The 24,889-nt window shown below is 41.9% G+C and overlaps 1 protein-coding gene across 2 annotated transcripts; it reads right to left on the bottom strand.

The window, feature by feature from the left end:
* Nucleotides 1–6,222: 6,222 nt before the first annotated feature.
* FDX1 (ferredoxin 1) lies at nucleotides 6,223–21,791 on the bottom strand. Of its 2 annotated transcripts, XR_001989611.3 has the most exons (5): nucleotides 21,521–21,791; nucleotides 15,771–15,895; nucleotides 12,841–12,970; nucleotides 6,912–9,348; nucleotides 6,223–6,588 (listed from the first exon to the last, which is right to left on the bottom strand). XR_001989611.3 is itself a non-coding variant. In XM_009102807.4 (4 exons), exons 1-4 carry the CDS (start codon nucleotides 21,682–21,684, stop codon nucleotides 9,234–9,236), a joined length of 534 nt encoding a protein of 177 aa, XP_009101055.1. In that variant the 5' UTR covers nucleotides 21,685–21,791; the 3' UTR covers nucleotides 6,223–9,233. The 2 variants fall into 2 exon arrangements, 1 of the variants encoding a protein (XP_009101055.1); XM_009102807.4 differs by having other exon boundaries at nucleotides 6,223–9,348.
* Nucleotides 21,792–24,889: the final 3,098 nt, after the last annotated feature.

Genomic DNA, 24,889 nt, shown 5'->3' with positions numbered 1-24,889 from the left:
CAGAATTAAATGGTATCATGTGCCAACCAGAATTGATTTTCTGCACACACATTCTAAACTAACTGCTTCACTGAAGAGCATGTGTGAAGAGCAATACAAATAGAAAAATATTCCGATTTCACACTTTTTTCCCGCAAGGAAAAAAAAGAATTAGAAAAAAACAGAAAAATTCAGCAGTTAATTTACATTTTTCACGAGAAGATAAAAATGGTAATTGTGAAAATACTGTAGCCTGAAATTCAGTTTGGAAGGCAAAAAGCTCCCAGACAGGACCTGCAGAAGTTGTCAGCAAAGGGGATCTTTTTCAAAAGCCCTACTACCAAGGCTATGAAATTAGAAAAAGAGCACTTTGACATTACAGATGGCCTCAGAGCCATGCATAACCTGGGAGGAAGTGGAGAAGTAGGTCCCAGACTTCTGCTGCTTCATCTTTTCAGGAGAAATGATGGTAATGTTTCCAAGGAGCACATCCAAGCCAGCAGCACGAGCAGAGAGCTGTGCCTGACAGAGGCAGGGTATGGAGGCTGTGGGGCTGGATGGAGCTGTTTGGATGTGGCTTTTTTGTGCAGTCACCAATTAAATTGTCTCCTGCTCTCTGCTCAGCCACCTAACGCAGCTCCAGCACTTCCAGCAGGAAGTTTGGCAGAAGCCACACAGCAGAGACCTGAGGTTTTCTGTCTATGTGTGGCTCTGGGAATGTCTGCTCCTCAAATTCCTTTGGGAAGCTCCTCCAATGCTGAGCTGTGCAGGAGTGTCATGCTGGGTCAAACCCTGGTTCCTCCTGTAGCTCCTGGGCATGGAATAGAGGACACAGCCAGTGATGTGGCACTGCAGCCAGGAGCTGCTCCTGCACCCCTTCCCTATTTCCTCTGGCAGCTCCTGCAGAGCTTGTATTTCTATGAGCACTTTTCCCCACTGGGATTCCAGGCATCATGGTTCTCTTACTTGGAAAGTAAGATAAAGCTGAAGACTTTAATTATTGGAATGAGCAGAGCTTGCTTTCAATGCATATATTGACTTGTGGGGTATAAAGAAAATTTTTGCAGCATACCTGATGTCTCTCTGACAAAGGAACACCATAAAAAGGACATAAATTGAGCAGAAGGAAAACCTAACAGTTGTACCCTCTGAGGGAGTGCAAGTCACGAGAAGCTGCAGGCAATGGAGTGGGAGGGAGCAGTCAATAAATCACAGGCTCTCCTGCACAATCAGTGTAGGAGGAAGTAACAGCAGAGAGGGCTGGGAGCTCAGTGCATGCCCCAGTGGGGCCTGGCCAGGTGGGCTTTTTTAATATCTAAATATTCAGTGTGCTCTTGAAAGAATATTGTGGGTTTCACTTTTGAAATAGTACCGTGACTTGTGTCAAATGCAATTCGTTTAAACGCTTTTGCTAAACCAAAATGTACCAGCCTACTTATTTTGGAGAGATGAGGAGCAAGTGGCAGAGATTGGCAAAAGGTCCTTTCCTTCCCTCAGTGGATTTGAGTCAAGTGTTTACAGATTCACACATGCTGTCAGAGCAGCATCCACCCAAATTTCTGGCAGGAATGAACTCCTTAATTAATGTGGGTCTCCATCCAGGCTTGAAGGTGACCATCAGTTTACAGCAAAAGGATCTTCCTGTGTATTTTTGAGTGCACTCCAGACTTGAAGGAGCTAAAAAATCCCTGTTGGTCTGGTAAGCAGCACCTCACTGCAACAAACCCAAACTGCTGCCTGTGCCTGCATTGGGCAGCATGTCAGGTCCTGGGTCAGTTGCACCTGCACAGGTTACACTGCAGCTCAAGCTGAGCTGATTTTTCACTCACCGGCTAAAAGATTTGGGGAAATTATTTTGCCAGAGAATAAGAACTTCTGGTACCTGTCCCTCAGGGGAATGTTAATGCTACTACAAATTTCCTGTGATTAGAGCCCTTATGGAGACTTTTCAGCTGGAAGGAAGTAGAAATGGATTAAAAGTATTCTATATGGTGGCTTTATGGTAAACCAGGAGCAGCCCAGTGCTGGGCAGTTGGCAGCACTGATTAACCAGTCATATAAGCAGTGAAACACCACAGCAAATATCTGGTGGTTACTCTGTACTTTTACTCTAAGGATTAACTCCTGTTCCCCAGTAATTGGATTTCCCCTTCATTTCTGTGTGCTGCTGTAAAGATCTCTGGTGTCTTGTGCCCCCTATAAGTATTTTTACCTCCAAAAGTAAGGACTATAACAGGCAACTCAGAAGTTGGTATTTCCCAACCTTTTTAACCAAATATTTGATAAAAGACAAAATAGTAGAGAATAAAAGACCAGTGATGAGGTGTTTAATGAAGGTAATATTCAATATGCAGCTCACATTCAATGCTCAGACACAAGCTCTTCAAGCTGTAAAAACATTTTTTTGTATACATCACTCAGAAGAGGGAGATCCCAGATTCCTGGGCTTCCCTACCAGGCAACATTCAGCTCTGCTCTATTCCCCAGGCCTTTGCCTCAGAGACTCCTGTTGCTGCCCTCCTCCTTGAAGGACAGCCCCAGAAGGGCAGGAAACTTCAAGACAAGGGACATTGATTGCTTTTATTTCTCCATGCCAGGACAAAACATGTTTTTCCTGATTTTCTGATGCAATTCCAAAAGCTGTGATGATCATAACAACTCAATTAGGCTGGAAGAAAAAACCAAAAAGTGCTGAAATCTGAAGCAGAGACTGTCCTGCTCCAGCCATCCCCTGCTGTGCTCCCTTCTGACAGTCATCAGTCCCTGGAACTGAACCACAGCCTGAACAAGCTTCCCTGTCACTCTGAGCTACCACAGTCCTTGTCTCTGTGACACCATTTGTTTTCTTTTCTAGCTATTTTCATCTGTTGCTAAACATTCCTCTGAAATGACACCTTCTCCTTTAATCTGCAGCCAAAACCCATTGCTTGCTCCCTGGGTGGGACATGTCTGCCTCTCTCCTGGATCTGAGAAGCTGCAGCTGCATCACTGTGATCTTGTGTCCTGTCTCTTTATCTTTCTCCCCTCCAGTCAGAGTTTTTTAGAAAGGGAATGCCCTTCTTCTTCCAAGCCATTCCCAGTAAAGCCTATGAGCACCCCCCATAACAAAAGCTAGTGCTAGCTTACCTATGAAAAGCAGGGCTGCTCCTTGAAGAAGAGTAAAATGAAAAGGAGCTGCTAACCTGCCCCTGAGTCTGCTCAGATGCACTTGCATGCAATAAGAACATCCAACTTATCTGGATATTTGTTTGATCCAAAACTGGATATCGCTATAGGACACGAAACAACACGAGTGCACGCACCGCTGCTCTCAAGGTGAAAAAAAGGAAGTTTATTTTCTGACTCCAACATTTATAGTTTTTCAAAAGTGACAGTGGATTGGAGGGTGAAAGTGCCACCTCTCCAATGACACTGGACAAACCAACAGTCCATCAAATTTCTCCTCCTCCATAAAAGAATGCAAAACAATAAGTTATTTACAGAAAGTTTGTGAGAAACTTTGTTACAAGAATGTAAACTTCAGAAGGCTTAGAAAATCTTAAAAAATCAGGGGGACAACCAGATCCTTAAGAAGAGGATTGAGATGTGATTGATTTTTCATCAAACACATCGTGAAGGAGGAATGCTGTCTGTGGCCTGGTATCTCCTTCCGTGAGATGGCAGACTTCTCCAAACCCAGAGATTTCAGCCCCCCAGCTGCCAGTAGCAGCTTGCTCCAACAAACAAGCTGGAGGAGAACCAAATCAGCCATAGCTGCCAGCAGGTACAGCTGCCACAGGTGCCTGCAGACTTCCCTGGAGTATCTGGAAGAGGTTATTTAACATGGCACCAGCATCCCTGGTTGTTACCACTTATCACGGTAATACATGCAGGGCTGGAGAAACCAGGAGCACAAATGCCCCACGCTGAACAGTGTTAGGTTATGTGATTGATGGATCACTGCCCCCAAGACATGGAAGCAGACGCACCGTGACAAGCAGGGGAACCCCACGGCCGCACCGGAGACGCCCGAGCCTGTGCTGGGGCTGCTCCCAGGGCTGTCCCGGGAAGGCGCCAGTCCCACGGCCACCGGCAGGGCTGCCCGGCAGCTCACGGCCGAAGGTGCGGGTGCCTGCGGGGCTGGGGCTCACGGGGCACAGGGCGAGAGACGCGTTCCGTGTGCGTGTGGCAGATGGCTGTGTGTCCGTGCAGCTCTGGGTCTCCTATCGGCTGTGGCTGATTTGGAACACACGCCAAGCCGTGCCGCAGCAACAGCGCTTTTCCAGCGCCAGCCCCGCCTTCCCTGCTCTGCCCAGACCCCCGGGCTGGCTGCAGAGCGAGCAGCTCCCTCCTGGGCGGTGCTGTCCCACACGGCTGCTCTGTTCCCACGCGGGAGCTTTAATCCCTGGAGCGCTGCGCTGCAGGGATGAACCGCCTGGGGTCAGCACCAGCCGAGGCAATGTCTGGAACACACGCTCTCTGAAAGAGCCCCAAACGGGACGGCTCCGCTGTCCCTGAGCGGACCTAAAGAAGGTGGCACCGAGTCTGCTATAGACCCCTTTCTAGACTTTCTCATCTCTCGCAGATGCCCCAGTGCCGGCTCGGAGAGGGGGCGCCGCGCTATGGAAGGGGGTAGGCGCAGGGAACGGGATGCCGCCGGGACCCGAGCACATAGAAGCATAGGGGCAGTGTAAATGCACGGAATCACCTTTTCCTGGCTGGGCTGGCGTCAAGGGAGCTTCCAGAACTGTGAAGGGCAGCCCCAGAGACGCCTGGCTGAGCACTTTAAGCCAACAGCTTTTTGATGAAGAGTTGAAGCTGCAAATGCTAAACCACTGCCGGCTAGAAATGACTTTTTAAAGACATTTTGAAATGTGGACTACTTCACATCAAAAACCTCTGCATAACTCCATAAAAAGCAAGTGGTGGCCAGTGGATTAGAAAGTAAATATCAGGGTTACTTTTAATGCCTGTTTGCTTATAGATGGACCGTGCCTCTTGTCACCCTTCCGGCAGCACAAGAGGGAGGGAAAGCACGGAGGCACCGCAGCCCGCAGCAGGACGTGGGGCTGCGCAGCCACCCTGAGAGGCCACAGCCTAGGAAATTCCATGCAGGAAATTCCCACTCTCACATCTTTTCAGGTCACTTCAGGAAAAATCATCACAAGCAGCTGGACTCTTCCCAATGATTTCTACTATTTGGTAACTCACTGACTCTGCTTGAGCACCTCTTCTCCTCCTTTAAAGATTTATTTCTCCTTTATTCTCCCAAGAAATAAGGATTTTTTTTTGTACACCCTATCTTTGTATACCATATTGTACACTGAAAGGGCAAAATATAGGCTGTAGGAAATCTCCTCCACACTCTAGCCTGGACCTGTAAAAAGAGCAGGCACTGCATCTCCTCTGCAGCTTTTTTGAACATGGCTTTTTCAACCTGCCCCCAACTGGGATGTGAACTAGGTTTGAACATGGCTGTATTAAATCCTCTGGAGCCCCATAGCCAAAAACAATGAACTTTCAAGATTTAGTTGTTGTCTAAGAAGCCACAAACTGCCTACAGAACTTGTCTTTTTCACCAAGAGCCTGCAGTCCAGATAATGGGAACTTCTGACAGATCAAGATGTGGTGGTGTGGGAATGATGCAAGGCACACCTTTCTTCCCCCTTCAGACACCACACAAACACCACAAAATGTCACTGGGTCTGCTGGCTTGAGCCTGACTGCCATTTAGGGCAGTAGAGGGAAGGGACAGTCTAGAGCCACAGACACATTCCCCCACACTCCTGAAAAGGCAGAGAGATGGTTTTGGCCTTTCTCACAAACACAACCCAATCCAAAGGACTTTTTTACCCACCAGCAACAGAAGACACTGCAACCCACCACTCCTTCACTGCTTGTGAAGATCTGTGCTAGCCCCAGACTTTGAGTATGCTTCTTAAGTTTAGTTTACAACACAAAGGAAACAGTCAGTTTTGATTTGTTCCTAATTTTTGAAAGGGGAGAGACAGAAGAAACACACTGACCCCATCTTTTAGCAGAGAAAGGAAATGGTTTTAGAAAGCAAATTACCTGTAATCTTTATTTGAACAGGGAAGTAAACATGTATTCAATTAATTTTGATGCTATAATTGTGTGTCACTGCACAAGAATTCATAGTTACACGTTAAAGTGCACCATTAATTGGTAAGTTCCATTTTTCATTTAAAAATACATTCAATAGCTTAAAGCAGAAGGAAAGAAAAATCCACAAAACAAGAGGTGTCAGAAAGAGGTTAAAAATAAGATTTATTTGCAAATAATTTTGACAATAAACTAGTATCTCTGAGCTGTGCATTTTGGAGACCACAAGTCAGTTCCTTTGTGTTCTGAGATTTCCATTTGCATGCAGTATGGGATACCTCTAGAATTCAAATGAACGTTGAAGTGTCCTTTTTTTGCCTTGCTGTGATGAGTGATTCATTCCACAGGCACACTGTAGGAGAGTCAAAGTCTTTGTAATGAGAAGCTGTCACAGGAAACACACAATGAAACCACCTTGGCTTAGAAAGAAAACTCACTTGGGAGCTGTTCCACATCTGTTTAACACAGTGTTAAGCACTTCAAGATTCCCACAAGAAGTACCTGGGGCTGTATGAAAAAAAAAAACCCAAATAACCCAACGGAAAAAAAAACCCATAAAACCAAACAAAAAAAAAAAAAAAAACCAACAAGAAGAGCCCAAAAAACTCAGTAAATATCAACATCTATCTCTAAACCTCACAGGTATACTGAAACTTCATATTTCTTTCTGATATACAAATGCACAACACATCTGGTTATGACCCAAGCTCCCCCTCTTGGAATCTGATGAGCTGTCTCTTGTTAAAAAAAAACCCCAAAACCTCACGATTTAATAGTAGTAACTGTATATAAATGAGCTCAGGACAAAGGCAACACAAGGTGAGATTTACCTTAATGTCTGACTGTGTGAGGTCAACCTCTCAGTCATGGTTAGTGTCACAGCAGCCGAAAAGACAGCAGCATCTTCAGAACATTTCTTCAATTTATGCCCACCCTTCTCCCTAACCTTCCTCTCTCCACCCTTCAAAAAAGCCTGGAAATTTTAATACTGAAGTCTTAATCTGAATCAGATTACATCAGAATTGTATTCTGAAACCCCTACATGATTTAAGTTTCAAGCAGACCACAATTAGTATACTTTGCATTAGGAACAAAGTTGAAAGGTAACAGAAGGAAACAAGGTAACTAGGAGAGGAAATAAAAGAATCTAACCCACATCTATTTTCAATACAGTTCTAGAAAATATTCATTCTTATAACAAAGAGGAACTTTTTTCCTCTTTATGAAGCGCAAAATAATTCCAATATTTGACACTGGAAAAATATTTTTTCTCTCCTCCATACATATAATAATACAAGAAAAGATGTCCAGATAGCATTGTTATGAGTTAAAACCATTAATGAACACACTAGATCATCCAAATGTAAACAAACATGGTTTGTTTATATATATATATAAATGCCGAAAAAATCAAAAGTTAATAACGACTGGTGATAACCAGTTCACAAAAGTATTTACGTAAAGCTGGAGATAACAGTAGTCTTAGAAGCATTATTTTATTTGAGCTACTTTAGAAAGACTAAACCAATATTCAGCTGGAAGCACTTCATCATCAATGCAGTCAAATATCACCACAAGGGCTTCCCTACACCTTCTGGGGAACCTAGGCCATTTTTATGAAAGAACTAAACTTGGTCATTTTGCATCAACCATTACTGAAATGATCCTGTGAGCAAGGCCCAGAATCAAGCAATTTCTTCAAGCTGAACATCCTAGCTAATGTCAGACTGCCTCCTGCACAAGCTCAAAACTAAAAAGGAATAAAGATTTCAGAACAAATCTGATGTTGACAAACATTGCCCTGTTCAATCCCAACTCAGCTATATTCAGAGAACAATAAGAGTTTGTGATGAGTAAATTGTAATTCCACTGTGTATGTTCTCCCATTACACAGCTCCAAGGATTCATTCCTAGCCTGGTCTACCGCAGTATTTGTGGCATAGTCAAATGTAAATATTATTGAGGTTTACTGACATCTTATTTGGGCCAGGGTAAAGCTGCAGGTGCCAACATCCTGCATCAGCCTGTCCTGGTTTCACCTGGGAGAGAGCTGATTTTCTTCCCAGTAGCTGGTACAGTGCTGCTTTGGATGTAGAATCAGAATAATGTTGATAACGCACTGGTGTTTTAATATAAATATTGCTTAGCAACAGCTCAGTCAAGGCCTTTTCAGATTCTCACCTCACCTTGGGGGAGTGCACAAAGCCAGGACCTGCTGACCCCCAGTGACCAATGGGAGGTCCCACACTATATGGTGCCATGCTCAAAATATCAACTGGGGCAAAAGCTGGCTGGGGGTCACTGCCCAGAAACTGGCTGGGCATCAGTCATCAGGTGGTTGGAAATCATGCTGTGCCTCACTAGTTTTATGTATTTTATTTGTCATCATTACTGATGACAAAACACATAAAACTTTGTTTCCTTTCTGTTTCTGTTCCATTAAACTGTCTTTATCTCAACATATCAATGTTACCATTTTCCCTCCAAGTCTTTCCCCCCCATCCCATTGGGAAGGGGGGTGGGCAGTGGTGGGGTGCAAGTGAATGGCTGTGTGGCATTTAGCTGCCTGCTGGGTTAAACCGTAACACAGCTCCTAGAACTCATGAGTTTAGCAGTAGTTTCACAAGACAACATTTGCCACATCTCAAAGATTCCAAAGTCTTGAAAATTCCTATCCTGAAAATCTACTATTTGCTGAGGAAGTATCATACTCACTGAGAATTTTAACTAGTTCTGAGCATACCATCTCTAATGGCAACACTTCAAAAAGACCCCAGGCAGTCCTACAAGTTCTTTTCTCTAACACATTCAGGTCTGAAACCTAGAAATGCTCAGAGTTTGTTTTAGGAGAAGTCCTGTACAGATGATTCAGTTTTTAAATGTCATTAAATGTTTTGGTAGAATAATGTTATATGAAATCTGTAATACACTTGCTAATGTTTATAATCCAATGATAACTTATAAGAAGTATTATTGCATTTTAAGCGTAAAAATATAAGAGGTTCTATAAAGAAAATTAAAATAGCATTAATCTAATATTGATAGTCATATAAAATAACTCACAATTATGTAAGTTTCCATATTTAATTACACATTTAAAAATAAGTTATAAAAATAATTAAGCTTCTTTAAAACCCCTAGGATATTTTCTTTTAGGAGTTTTTACTCATATCTACTGATTGTCTAGCATCAGCCACAACTTCTGGTACTCGAACAGTCATGTCATTCATTGATTTCTTCAAGCAGATTTGGCAGCCTAAACGTGATCTGTGGGGAAACAGGACATTGTTAGTTCCAGCCCACCAGCAGTCTAACAGCATTTACCCCCCTACATCTCCAACACTCAGCCATCCCAAACAGACCATGAACTAGGAACAGCCACTCTTGTGTAGGGCCTTAATCCAGCACAGTGAACCAACTTCATCAGCACAAGGATCTGTGTGGCAATAGCCAGGATTTACAGCCAGAACAGAACTCAGCACACTGGGAAGTCCCACAACTGAGTACATCCTGCTCACTGAGACAATGCAGGATATGGGTGACCCTTCCCTTTTCAGTGGGTCATTAGCAGGTCAGTCCAGTGCAGGGAGTGATGCTTGATCTCTCAAGGGACATCTGGCACCTCTGAAGAAATAAAGGCAATGACTCTGAATGAAAGCCTCAGAAAAAACAAAGCCTAGCCCCTCCATCCAGAATTCAATGTATTCAATGTATAAAAAACTCAAGATTGGGTGTAAGCCAGGAAAGTAAGAGTGAAAAGACAAGAAACATAGGAAGGAGAAGGATAAAACACTCAAGGCACCGCAGGAGATGTCATCCTTCATTTCTATACCTATCATTCAGCACAAGAAAACCAGATGTTGCACATGAACAATTAAAACCAGAAGATTTAATACCACAACAAAACTCTGCAGACATCACAAGCTGCTTTTATTGCTGGGATAACTTTAATTCAATGCCAATGTGTCAGTATTTAAGTATAGAATACTAAAGATATCAGCAAGGATGGGCAATGATCCATAGCACTGGTCCCTGGCAAGATACTAACTAGCTGACAGCCTGTTTCAAGAATGTAGAGTTCCCACTCTTGTATCCAGTATCCACCACTCCATATGCATTTATCTGCATTTGCCTTTTAACTCCAAATGTCATTTTCTATTGCTCAAGAGCATAAAATCCTCTTGCATGTTTTCACAGGCAGGTGACATTACCACAGCAAAGTAATCAACCCTTACTCCTCACTGTGTTTTCCTAAGTCTTTCACAAGGATGCTCACACTAATTAAAACCCAGCACCAATCACTTTTACATCATGCTGTCGATCACATACTTTTACCAGGCATCTTAATACTACTTATTAAAAGATTTGGGGGGGGCGGGGGGGGGGTGCTGGGCGGGGTTTAACCAATTATTTAGCCTTTACAGGGCCTTTGCTATTATGCTGTTGTGCCTCAAAATTTCATAAACAATTTCTAGACCTAAGTAAACTGCATGAACTGTAAGATCTTTCTTCATCTCAGTGACTTATATGAACAATACAAGTAATTTTTAGTTTTTTAATTAGTATGAGTAATACTACATCTATGGACACATTGGTTGAAAAGAAGGTCACAGAATACGCTAGGACACCTTCTGCAAAGGAACCTTCCAGTACACAGACAGCTTATAAAACCTCTAGAGATAATAACCAAGTTTCTTTTGCACTGTTATCTTTTTCTATTTTATGTGCACCTTCTACATCACCCGTTGGCTTGGCATGTAGACAACGTTTCCTGTTGCTGATAGGTTAGAAACAAAAATATTTGCCTACTATTTGCAAACTGTTTCTCATCTTATTTTTTTGCTTTAGTGTTCTTATTTTAACTTGCCAGGGTTTGCACTCCCCCATCTTACTACTTTCTACTGTTACGCGGTTAATTGCAACAATTTAATTTTAACCTAATTAATCCTTCTTTTTAAAAAACATGAACTCTCATGGCAGTTGCTGGCTGAAACTTTCCCAAACACAGAATAAGCTGCTATGCCTGTAACTCTGACAAAACATAAAAGTGCATCGCCATTACACAAATTTACATCAGCAAAGGAGTCCAGGTAACCTGCAGCAAATACCAGCCACTTCAAGCTCTGTCTTTCAAAAGAGTCATCCCCTCACATAAATGGAAGGTCCCTGGCCACAGGAAGAACATGTGATGCAAGGAAAACCTAATAGAAGTACCAAACGCCTTCAGAGGGTGTAAAACTTCATTTCCTATGAAGAATTTAGAGGAGAAATTAGAAACACTTAGAGCTCTGTTTTGCTACTGTTTTCCAATTCTTCGGTAAAATCTCCTTGGTTTAAACCTTTACTTAAAAGGTAGCCAAAGAAAAAGGTTTTTATTAGATCATATGCCTCCAGAGTATTCAGGAATTTTTCTGGCTCTGAGCCTAAAAGTTACTCTTTATTATGGTAGGTGGCAGTCTTAATGGGCCTATGGCTTTTTCTCAAAACTGAAAACAGGTTTTTGTGAGACAGGAAAAATGATAAAAGAAGCTACAAGTTTCTCAGAGCTTGACTCTTTGCCTTTCCAACCTCACATAAATGTTCAAATTTGGAGAAAGTGTCATATAGAAATGAGGAGCATAGGATTCCTTTTACTGATATAAGAAGGCAGACAAGTTAATTCAGAGTACTTCTTTGCAGAGACACAAACGCTATGCTATACAGACCAGGTATAAAGCCTCTGACATCATTGCAAAGATTTTCAAAAACTTCAACAAGCAGTTCTGTTGAAACATGAAGGAATGGGCTTACGAAACCTCAAAAGGCACAGCTGCCTACTGTTTGTGTGAGCATGTGGTAAAGGCTACTTGTGCATCAGCAAGTACAAAAGCCCACCAGGAATGGGTCTGTGATGAGGATTAACACCCTAACTACAAGATGTGTGATGGTGGGGCTGATGCAGAAAAGAGGCTTACTTTGGAGCACCACTAGTCTAATCCTAATGCCTATCAGCAGTCAGAGCACACTTCAGGATCAGTTTCTCCCAAAAGGGAATCCAGTTTGCATGCACAAGGAGCACTGTGATATGAGTCAAGGCATAACAAGTATGTACACTGACACATCTCTACACAGCTTGTCCTAGAGAAGGCTTGGAGGAAGGATCTTAGCAAACCTTGGTACATAAATACCAGAGAGGTTGGATAAAGCGGAGTCTCCATCCTTGGATATATTCAAAAGCTGTCTGGACATGGTGCTGGGCATCGAATCTAGGTGGTCCTGCTTGAACAGTGGGTTGGACTAATTGACCTCAAGAGGTCCCCTCCAACCTCAAGCCTTCTGTGACTCTGAAAAGATCTGACCAAAACCTAAAACACTGACATAAACACATTAAAAAAATACATTAATTAGCTACAGACTAACAAGGGAAAAGAAACAGAAGGGAGGAGAAACAAGAACAAGAAAATCCACACACAGGACAGCAGTGGCAGAGCTTTCATGGAAGGAACTGTGTTCCAGTCATAGTTTAGCTCTAACATTTCTGCACCAGACCCCTCTGAAGACCAAGTACTGACACTTTTCAGTCACAAAACCAATAGTGACATATTTTAAATACTAATTCAGACAAACAACATTTAAACTTGGCAGTCCCATTTGTGTAAAAAAATCCATCTATTCATTAAAAGCTGATTAAGGTGCTCCAAGAATATTGGACTGCCCAAATGCAAACCTTTCTTCCCATTCTTTGAAGAAGTATCGTAGGGAAATGTTATGTTGCCTTACGTTTCTGTGAGGCCATAAGCCAGGTCCAGCATGTCCATCTCTTCATCAGTAATTGCATCAAGTTTCTCAAATATGTGGTCTTCAAATATTAAATGACAAGTTGAACAGGCTAGTGTTCCTTCACATGCACCTAAAGAAAAATAAATCAAGATAATAGAAAATCCAAGTTTCAAATTGCAGCTGAATTTCAGAAGAAGCCCTACGTGTGTTTGTTTCATACAAGAAATCTCAGTTGATTAGCAAAATTATTGTTCTGTATGTTCCCACATTCATATATGTACTCTGCATTCAACTATTAATAGCATTTCTACAGTTACTATGGCACTAGGATTTACTTAAATGCTAAGTAATTGGTTAAAAAATGCTACGTAATCACTTCAAAATACTTAACTAATTTCCTTCCCATTATTTAAAGAAAGAATAGCTTTCTACTATAAGAATGCAAAAGCAGACAATGCTGTCAATCAACACTACTTCATTTCTTTCCAATGCTGATCCTTCTTATCTCTCTCTTTTCCCAAGGTTTTGAGACTGTTTTCTCTAGAAGTTCAACAGCGGACACATGCTACACAAAAACAAGTCCTTAGAAGTACAGGGAGGAGGGATTTTATACTTATTTCTTCTCACTCAACAGAACACGAATTGACAACAACAAAGGTAGTCAGGCTAGAGAGAGATGGCCTACATGGATTAGGAGGTATTCCAGTACAAGTCAAGGACTTTACAAGTTGCTGGGGCAGAGCAGCACCAGCACCAACTCCACCTACCTGCTACAGCAATTAGGTCACCACAGCACAGTACAAGTTTGAACTACAACAAATTTGTCTCTGTCACTGTACTGGTCTGTGTCTTGGGCTGGCACCAAGTCTTCACAGTGTTGAAAAAGAAATATGCAACTTCCAGAAGAGTGGGACAGCTAAATACTGTGGAGATTACAAACCTCAGGCTCTGATTTAAATTGATAGAAGAGAATCAGATAACACAGTAGCCAATCTTCACTTATTTACTTATTTCTTGGGAGAACAGGACAAAAACTACTGTGACCACATCACCTTTGTAATCATGGAAATAAATGCAGCAAGGTTGTATGTATAACCACTGATATGAAAAGAAATAGTGGAACTCATCATTAGACCATGAGAACCACACAGAAAGCATCATATTGCTACAGAACCAAAAGCATGTGTTTAAAGTGAGCACAACACTGTAATACAATATTTGATTTTTAATTTATACCATGTCTTCAAATACACATGAAAGAGCAGAGCTTAATTCAAGTGCCAAACATAAAATTTGTCCTATCAGCAGCTTCAGGATCGTTTATGTTGGGGAAGCGAGGGAAAGGGTGAGGGGGGAAGGAAAGAACCCTGACCAGTCTCTTTGAACAGTGGAAGGTTTTTCCACAACCATAAAACTGGCAATAACAAACTGAGTGAAGCTGAATCATTCAACAGATCTGTAAGCCTTTATACAAAGATATATCTATTATTGTTAATGCACATGGGATGCCCCCTAGTGAAAGAAGTAAATAAGCAGGATTTACATTTTACTTTTCCTTCATTACTTTGTTCTTAAACACAGAACATACATTTTTACTACATTATTTCTCTGCCCCAGTACAACGTTTCATTAGCAAGCAGTTATTGAAATGGGACTAGCACAAATTAAAATTAAAGACTGTAACAGTATTCCAAATTCTCAGTTTGGCTTCCTTTTATTGACAGCATTGCTTTTCCCCACTTTACCACAATGCTCTAAAACAGCTGATATTGACAAGAGAACATTTACTGTAGAATACAAGCAGACCAGCCATAAGCCTAAATGAGCAATAAGTGATACATAAAGTTAGTTGCACTACAAATTTTTGAGTTTTTCTTTCCCACACATGTGCAACTCCAGACATAAAAAATGTCTCAAATATTAAGTATAAGAATAAATCTCAAAGATTTTATTACTAGCAGTAAAATGAATTTGCATTTAACTAAAACACACATCAAATTTCAAACTGTGCTACAATTCTCTGCTGCCTTTTTTCCCCACCAATTGCTTCACATCACGCATTCAGTTCTGAAAATTGTACTACCACTTTCTGCTTTAGTTCTATTAATTTTTCAGCTCATGTTCATATAAATACCTTCACAAGATATTTAATTGCAACTACCTAATACCTTTGAGCAATGTGATCTAGCGGCTTGAGCAACAAGGGCTGGTGGAAGATGCCCATGGCAGGGGGTTTGGAACTGAACGATCTTCAAGGTCCCATTCAGCCCAAACCACCCTATGAGTCTAACTATGGAAAGTGCAAAAGTTTGAAGAAATAGAGAGAAGTTGTAACTTCCTCCTGTTTTGATTTTAAACAGAACTCATACCAAGTTAGAATTTCACAAGGTCTCTTTACCCCAGTTCTTTAATAAGAATTAAACTCCTTGCTCTTCCCTGCTAACTGACATGGATTTGGCTGTTTCTTTCACTTTGCACTCCTCTGCTACAGATATGTTAGTGCTACAAAAAGCCTGATAATAAATTGAGACAGTTTGGCACTACAGAAGTAAGCAGACACTGTGAGGAATACACCAGCTCTGTGTTGCCCCTAGAAGAGAACCTTTGAGCTCAGAAGAGGTCTGCAGGTGGCATGTTTCAGACTCCACTTTGAGAGCACTGGGCATATTCCCCTCTTTAGTACTCAAGCCAAGATCACCCCAAGTATTTTTTAAAAGCTGAACCAAAATATTCTATGCACCTGCAGGAGGAAAAAAAGGGGAGAAAATCCAAGTGAAGCACAGCTAGGTTTTATATATAAAATATTTATTTATAGTTGGACTTAATGATCTGGAAGATATTTTGCAATGTAAACGATACTATAAATATTTATGCATAAAGAGAAACATAATTTCTAGACACTGAATAAAATATGCAGTGAATCTACTTACCAAAACCATCTATGTCTAGATTATTGTCAACAACAACATCCAGCAGTGAATCCCCAGGTTTTCCTTTGGCTGTTAGTTTGTCACCATCGCGGTTTATGAAATGAACAGTTATTTTATCTTCTGAGCTGAAAAATAAAATTATATAATACAATTAAAGAATGCTAGAATTTTTTAGCACTTTAGAATTGATTGATTACTACTAAAATAATAGTTGATACTACTACTATCAACTCCAAGAAAAAAGAAATCTAAGTTACTGGCTTTTAAAAGCTTTAACACATACAGGCTTTTACTGTTGTACATTGAACAAAGACCATGAAAAATAAGAAAAAAAAACAAACCTTGGTGTTTGTTGTGTCACTACAAGCTATATGGGATCCAGATGTTGCCTTTCACCCAAGACAGATGGTTTATTTTAGGCACAATATTTGTATTTTTAACAAATAAATGAGCTTATTTTAAATGTTTCTCTCACCATTTTTATGTGAACTCTTGCTTTGGGTTTATGAATTTTCTGTTGGTCTCATAATTATAATTTAGGATAAATTCTAAATTTTTCCATTTCTGCTTAAGAGTTTTAGACATTTTGCTTTATTAATTCCAAAATTAATTTCTTCTCTCTTCCCACAAATGGAAATAGTCCAATAATATTCTGCTGGTTTTAGGCATAGATTCTCTGAGGAGTTCATCTTGTGAATATTAATTCTAGTGAAGTACAAGGTTTTTACACTGGTTTCAAGAAAAGAAGGTTTTGGTTTTTTTGCCTTTTATTAAATAAACAATTGTCTGGAAAGAAAAAAATTCAGTCTGCTCAAAAATGTCTTAAGATTAGAGCTTTTAACATTAAAAAAATTATTTTTTTGCATTCCATATTATTTTATTTCACACACAAATTAAAAGAAAGCTTTAAATATACTAATAACAAACAGTGTGTTCAATTTTAAACAGATTATTTTCTTTCCTACAGTAAGTAAGCAAAACAAAAACTTGTTGGATGTTCAGTGAAGAAATCTACCAAGAAATGACAAAAACTAAAAAGCTAATTCAAAAATTTATTTTTCCATGTGAAATTCATGTTTAAGAGCCACATGTTTCATATTAACCATACTCTTCTTAACTGTGGACCTTGAGTGATTTATGTCATAAGACAAGTCAAAAATCAAGTCACTGTCTGGAAAATATTAAAGAAAAAATTTGAAAGTGGCCATGCTGAAAAATCAGTGAACAAATTATTTTTGTAACTGGCTGTAAAAGAATGTGATTTTAGCAATCTGAGTCGTGGCTTGTTATGAAACAACAACAAATGTTTGTTGCTATAGACTTCATACACGTCCCACAAATCTTAAGTTCCATTGGCACCAGTGTGCTCCGCAATTATTTATTATGATGTCATGTTCAATTCTTCTCCTATCATTCCTCAGTCCCCTCTCCAGAAGGCAGCCACAAGCTACTATTAACTATAAATTCATTTTAAAACTATAATTAGATAATGAAGGGCTGACCTTGCTGACCTGCAGAACACAATTGAAGCACGTACTACAAAAAAATTCAGAAATTTAAAGATATATCTTTACAAAATATGATTTATGTTGTACGGTCACCTGTGATATCCAAGGACTACCAGCAAACCATTCTGTGGGGGTTTTCATTTTTTCATTCTGCTTTTCATTTTGTTCCTCGGCTATGTTAACACCTCCCACAGCAGAACCAAGGAAACAAGCACCCACTTCGATAAACTAGTACAAAATTCACCACCTCCTCTGGGAGTTTAAGACAGATGGGTTTAGACTGCATCTGGAAAGGTACAGACTCACATTCTGAGAGCCTAAACTAACGTCTGACAGTGTAATTCTAAACTGCTTCTAAAAGCCCTTCCAGAGCTCAAAGTACAATCTCCTTTGCTGAAATATTTCTGTTAACATGACAAAAACAAGGCTGACAGGACACACAATGCAATATGCACTTGCATTTCTGGGTATGCTCTGGTATACACATGGCAAGTACTAAATATTTATTCCAATATCCTAAACATATGCTTTATTATAGGATTAGGCACTCACAAGTACCATGGACCAAACAATAAGATGTTTGGGCATCCATTAGATCCCTGCAACTTTTGTAAATAACAACTGAACTCCCTCCCAGTTTTCAAAACACGTTTGAAACTGTCTTCATCTGTGGTTACACGTGAATCTGATAAAACACCACAGTGCCAGTGGAGGAACAGTCCCGCCCCAGCTCCTTTGTTCCTCATCTCTCTAGTGTTCACACTGTCCTGCAGTAACCTCTGTTCGGGAATGCACTGGCTGAAAGCCAAGGTCAATAACCTCACAGATGTCAGAACCAGCTGAGTCAGATCTGACCCTCGGATGAAACTTACACCAGTTCAGAATGGCTGTATTATTGAAACTTTATGCTGCAATGACACAATCTGGGTTTCATGATCAGATTAAGCCAATCTCTTTACAGTATAAAAATGTGGGTTTGGGTGATCTCACTCCAAATCACCCTCCCATCATCCTCACACCAGTATTACCAGAAGTCAACTCCTTTTGCTAATGTGGATGAAAATCAACCACAAAACTAAAGTAGACTCAACTGGACCAGAGAGCAAAATTGACAAAAGTGCCACTGCCACAACAAAAACAAGGAAACAGCAGTAGGATCCCCTTGTCCATAGGGGCAACTGGATATTTGCTTCAGCCAGGGACCTGCACTGTGGCTGTGCGTATCTTGTGGCGTGGCACGCAGCAAGGGGACAGACAGAAGTATCACCACCGGGTCACTGACTTGGTAAAAACTGACACAGTCCTTAATCTTTTGACAGGACTTAATCCAACCTGATTTATAACTGAAATTAAAATTTGTGTAAAGTTAGATACAGCCTTCTTAAGTCTTTCAGTAGATTTGATTTTTTGCTATTGCCACCTTCTACCACTCTTCACTTAGCCAAAACATTCAAAACATCTCTGGTGCTTTACTTGCTGAAAATACTTTCAGAAGGGTGTGTATGCAATAATCAGACTAGTCAGACATTCAAAACACACACAGAGCCAATCTTCTCAATGACTGGGGGATACCATTTAAAAATATAAAAATTTCACCCACACGAAACAATATTTAGGCTTTATAAATTTCAAATAACATGAGGTTATCCACTCAGACATTGTTTGCACCAAGAAAAGCAACTATCCAAATACCCACATGCTGCGAACCAGTCACAGGGAATCCACATGAAACATGAGCCAGGTCCATGCAAGTATGAATAGCCTCAGGATTATCAGGAAAAAACACAATTTATTTTGTGTTAGCCACATGAACCATAAATATCCCAATCCATGCTCAGATAAACACTTTTCACCAGATGTAAAATACAATTAATTTTGTTACGTGGTTGCCACAGTCCTATCAACATTTTCTATCAAACTTCATAAGGATACCCTAAATTAGGCATACTACAACGGCATAGAGGAGCACCAGAGAGTTGTAAATGCTGTTTGTTGTTCCTCTCATGCAAATAACAGTAAATACTGCAAAAGTCTTGAGAACTACTTCTTCTCCCTTAAAAGAATTAGCCTTTTGAATCTTCAGCTATTAATTCCAAGTTAAGAATCACACTCCTGCAAAAGAAACATAACTTTAATCTGGTATTGCACTTGGTAAAACCAGCTCTGTTATTCTCAGATCTTTTAATCAACAGCAAATCCAACAGCCCTAATTGCCTGAGGAGTTCCACTAATTAAACTATTATACAGGCCTCAATCAACAGAAGTTTTAAATCTGAACTAATCTTTAAAGCATGCAATTATTATGCTGTGCACCAAAAACATTGCACAGATAACCAGACCGGTACAAAAGAATTCTGAAATAACTACTGTTCACCATGAAATTAGAAGGAAGGATAAGGGATAGAAAAGGAGCACGAGAAATGAGGAAATGGAAATGAAAACAATGCCTGATGCTCCACTGAAACCCTTGGAAACCTCTGCTCATAGGAAACACCTCAAGTAATGTTTTGTATAGTGATGTCTTCATCCTCTAGACACAAATACAGCTAATTTCACACACACAAACAATGATGTATGCTTTTTACTGAAATAACACTGGTGGATTACATGAAGGTCAGAAACTGGGTCTCAAATGTGATGCCCAGAGAAAGTAACATATATAAATGGAGAAAACAATAATATCCAAGAACTTTCCTTTTCTCCCAACTCACTCAGCGAGGTTATGACACTGAGTATATAAACAACATTGGAAACACTTGTTTGCATAAGCATTTTTGCTGGTGTGCTTGCAAAATTAATGTAAATAAAGTTCATTCTGTATTCAGCCTGTTTGTAAAAGACATGAGGGGATTACCAGTCTTGCGTTACTATTAGGTAAGGAAATGCCTACCCTTTATAAGATTATTTTTTCAATTATTTTAATACCTTTTAAAAAGACTCGTCAACTCATCACATCTTTAATTCTTGTAATTAAAAACTGCAAATTAAAACTCAAAATCAACTGACCACCAGCAGGATCCCTCAGAGAAGAGATCTGACTAGCAACTTACTCATCTCATATGGTAGTCCTAGGCTAGAAAAGTTAAGTCTCTCTCTTCTCTCTCTTCTCTCTCTCTCATTAAAAGTATCTGCTGGAACAAAGGCAAAGATCACCTACAAGAGTGCAAAAGCAACCTATTGAGACAGCTTTGATGTCGAGGGCACTTAATCTTCTGGAAACAGGCCAGGCTACGCCCCTGATGTTGGGCTGCTGATTGTGAGTCCTGTTCCAAGTCTAGGAAACTTCTCTGGCAACCAAGTAGATCAGGTTTTAAAACCTCTGCTTTTCAAATACTGAAAGTCAGCTGTAGACCTGATGATCTTTGAATATACAAACAACAAGCCAGAAGCATAAACAATCTGTGACTACCTATAATAAGCATCAAAAGTACAGCTGTGGACTGTGTAATATTACATGCCCACAGATGTAATGCATTCTGAAATACCTACTCATACATACTGGTGAGGAGAGAAGGAGCTCTGCACATTTAGATGGGACCACAGAATCAACTAGGTCGGAAAAGACCTCTGAGATCATCAAGTCCAAGCTATTACCAGGCATGACCATGTCACCTAAATCATGGCACTGTCACATACCGTAAGGAGGATGCAAAAGTGCTCTTCAGCACAGAAAAACTATACTAAAGGAAAAAGACACCTTAAGTATTAGGATGCCTTCTACCACAAGCCCAACCAGACTTCTAAGGGAAAAAAAATAAGAGACCCTAACAAAACCAAACAACAGAAAAAAAGAAAAATGAGCGCAACTTTAGTAAGGTCATAACCTCTCAGAAAACCCTCTAAACACCAGGAATGCTGGTTTAGTGTTCCATAACGTTACAAGCCTTGTCAACGTGGTTCCAGGTCACACCGACCCCGAGCCTCATCCGCGCCGGGGGCCGGTGCGGGGCCTCGCCCGAGCCGACCCGCAGGGCCGGCACAGCCCTACGGGGCACAGCTCGGTGGAAGGGCCCCCTAAAGCGCTTCGGTGCCACCGCCAAGCAGCCGGTGAGGGGCGGAGGGGCCGGGACCGTCAGGGGCACGGCGGGAAGGTCATCCCGCGCCAGCCCGGCTCGGGCGGCCCGTGCCACAGGCAGCCGCTGGCCCCAGCTGCCCGCAACGCCGAGACCCGGCCGGGCCCGGCTCCTCCGGGCAGCCGGCCCGGGGAGCCCGCCCAGCACCTCACGGCCGTGACCTCCTTACCTGAGCACCGCCCGGGCGGACAGGCTGAACGGGCGCGCTGCCCTCCCGGCAGCGCCGCTGCAGCCCGGCCTCAGTCCGGCTACCGGCGAGGTGGAGGAGAAGAGCCAGAGGCGGGAGGAAGCGGCGGCGGCCCGGAAGAGCCGCGCCGGCCCCGGGGCGGCCATGGCGGCGGGACGGGAGCGCTGAGCTTGGCGGCGGCGGGGCGGGGGCAAAGTCCCGCCGCTTACGCCTGCAGCGCTCGCGGCGGCGATTCTCGCAGCCGTTTACGCAGCGCGCGGCCCGCCCCCGCCGGCGTGACCGCGGGGTTACGCAAAGTGCGCGGCAGCGCGAGGAGGGGCGGGGCCGGCGCGAGGCCCACCCCCCCGGTGCCCTCAGGTGCCCTTGTGCTGTCCCTCACCGCCCCCGCCCCTGATCCGAGCGCGGCTCTCCCCTTCCCGGGCGAGAGGAGTCATGGAGCTCAACACGTGCTTACCCTCTGCCCGGCTGGGTCCACGAGGGATTTCTTGTCACAGCAAGGACTCGGCGCGGACACGCGGTGGAGTCACCCAAAGGGTCGTCGCTGCTTCCCAAATGCTCCTTTAGGAGGCCCGGCCCGTGGGGGAATGGACTCCAGCTCCAGGCTGGGCAAGTGGTCTATGCTACCTGGAACTCCCTTGAAACAGCTTATAATAAAGTGGTACTGCCGGGGAAATGGAGCTGGAAGCTGGGCAGTCTGAACCGCCTCTGCTGTCCAGACAGGACCATGGAGAAATCCCCAGTTTGTCATTATGTTTCTTATGACAGAGGATTCAACTTCTAAAACACGGGCATCAGCAAATGTCCGTTTGCAGCAGTGCTGCTGTCAGAGGGTCTAGCAGGGGGTGAGCATTCACAGATGCATGGCTCAAGTACCAATATGTGCCACCGGAAATTTTGAAATTTCCTGAGCAATCACAAACTGCACATGCAGGCATAACTTGTCTCTGGTAGTTTTGATCAGATGGTTGTGTAGATACCCTTCATTCTATCCCACCCTGACTGGAGAGTTCTGAGTGAATAAGGAAGAAATACAGCAATTACTTTGAAACAGTTCTTTCAAATGGGAATGGAAATGAATGGGGAAAAGGAGGAGGGAATGATACCTCTGATACATTTGAGGTTGCAAAGATTATTCTTGATGTCATATAATTTTGTTGCATCAAAATAAGATTGAAGAGGGAGACAATATACTGTATAACTGGAACTTCTGTATTTTCTTTAAGGAGAATAGTAGGTTCTGCTGGAAATGTTCTACTGGAATTTTCAAGAGCCTCCAAACTGTCTGTCTATAAACCAAGTGATCCATAAACCATACTGATCTCATTTTCATTGGGTTTCACTCTTTTGTACCACAAGACAATGTGGTTGTGAATAATGCAGTTTATTTCAATGCTGTCACTATAGCATGGGGTTATATATGCATAATCTTTAGGCAGTATACAGCTAAAGACGAACAGTTGCAGCTGAACAACTAATATTGTAAAGCCAAAAGAGCATATCACATAATCTAGTTTGACTTCAACCATTCAGCTGCTTATTGTAAATTAATGGTTAATGCAAGAAATAAGCCTGAAAGAGACCCTCTGTACATTCTAATGTAAACCTTTGCTGTCACATTCCACTCAAGCAACTAAATAAAGAAGTATTTATCCATTTCTTAAAGTTTTCTTTCCCATATTAATGGCACTAAAAAACAGTCCCAAATTTTCATTCCTTACAAGTGGAGAAAGCCTAATTATTTATCAATTTTCAAATAATTTATTAATTTAATTCTGAGTATAGAAATATTTATGTCAATTTTCCTCAGCCAGGGCTGCTCAGGAATTAAAACACTTTCTGTTCTTTGTGATGTTCACCCCATCATTTGTTGTACCTCCTCCAGCCCTTTTTTTTAGCCACTGTTGTTACTAGTCTCTTTCCATAATTCAGGAAACTCTCACTGTTCTCCTGGTTATCCCACTGAGCCATTTGTGCGTATGTTAGTTTGAGTTCCCCGTTGTTAAACACGGGTGACTAGTCAGTACATTCACTTCAGGTCTCATAGGGCATCCCTAATAGATAATGAGTCTGAGTGTCCCTAATAGTATAACCTTGACACATCCTAGGATTGTGTTTGATCTTTTTTTTAAGATTAAAATTAAATTAGTACCCTCAAATCAGTGAGCTTTAAATCAGTGTGATTAGTTAATAATCCAGATGTCCTTTGCTGCATCTCATTAATGAATCCATCGTTAACAGCAGGAGTCCTTGGCTTGCTCAAACTGAACAGAGTAAGGTCTTTGAACTTTGCTTCGGTCTGCTTTCATGTGGGGTTTTTACTCATGTTCCATTTTAACAAAAAAGGCCAATTCCATGAACCTGCTTCCCTGGTGCTGGGTACGTTCCACAGCTCTGTTCTAGCCCTCTGACTGCCGTGGCCCTGAGCACGTTACCCCTTTGCAGAAGTTTAGTTGGCAGAGTCCAAGGTCAGTTCCTTCACTGATAAGAGCAGCTGTGAAAAAAGCCAGCAGGAGGGCCTGTGTGTCCCTCGAGAGCCACTTTTAACCTGTGGCTTTGTGCCAGCCCTCACCTGTGCCACAGGGCAGCTGTGCAGCAGCTCTGTTCTCACCAGCTCGCATCTCCACGGGTCTGGCCCCCATCCAAACTTGCTGACTTGGCATCCTGGCTTGGCCTCGGACCTGCCTTGCCACTGCAGCCCTGCTGGGTGACCATATGGGCTGTGTCTGACTCTGACCACTGCCTCTTGACCTAATCTTGGCCCGGGGTTGCTGTTGTACATCCCGGCTCCTTGTTGATGAAGTGACTGCTTTCACCTGCCTTGGTATTGTGCTTGGTTGCTGGCACACCTTCTGTTGCAAAGCAGCTAAATCTTGCTGCTCCCTGACATCCACTACCCCTAACACAGAGCCCTTCTAATTTCCTTATAATTTCTATGTAATGTACAATTTTTGGTGGGCAAACTTGAAGAAAATGGTGGAGCAATTTAGGTCAGGACTTTTTAGTGAAATAAGAGTAGCAGAGTGAAATAAAAGAGGAAAATTACAAACCATGTGTACCTATTGTCTCTCTGATTCTCAATTGTGTGCAATTTTCTGTTCCTTCTCTCTTTGGGATATTCATTCTAATGGCAAACACTTTGAAGAGGCACTTCATCATTTCTTGTAGGTTTTTTTTTTGTATAGGTTCTTGCACATTGAGGAACTTTTTTATTTGTAATTATATCCTTCAAGCCTTCACTATTTTTAAGATTGTATTTATAGGAGGCCAACAAACCACTAGATGGCAAACAGTTTCAGCGAGAGAATTAACACATGGGTATTGATACAACCTTCTGTCCTCAGCTTCATCATT

The sequence above is a fragment of the Serinus canaria genome, chromosome 1 (assembly GCF_022539315.1).
Source record: "Serinus canaria isolate serCan28SL12 chromosome 1, serCan2020, whole genome shotgun sequence".
Lineage (NCBI taxonomy): Eukaryota > Metazoa > Chordata > Aves > Passeriformes > Fringillidae > Serinus > Serinus canaria.
This window is presented reverse-complemented; position numbering and strand designations above follow the sequence as displayed.

What these genes read in the sequence shown, in the direction of transcription:
- FDX1 (XM_009102807.4), bottom strand. Translation starts at nt 21,684, where the DNA reads ATGGCCGCCCCGGGGCCGGCGCGGCTCTTCCGGGCCGCCGCCGCTTCC. An exon ending in TCTAGACATAGATGGTTTTG is followed by an intron (nt 12,971 to 15,770) that starts GTAAGTAGATTC and finishes ATTTTTCTTTAG; the next exon opens with GTGCATGTGAAGGAACACTA. An exon ending in GCTTATGGCCTCACAGAAAC is followed by an intron (nt 9,349 to 12,840) that starts GTAAGGCAACAT and finishes GTTTCCCCACAG; the next exon opens with ATCACGTTTAGGCTGCCAAA.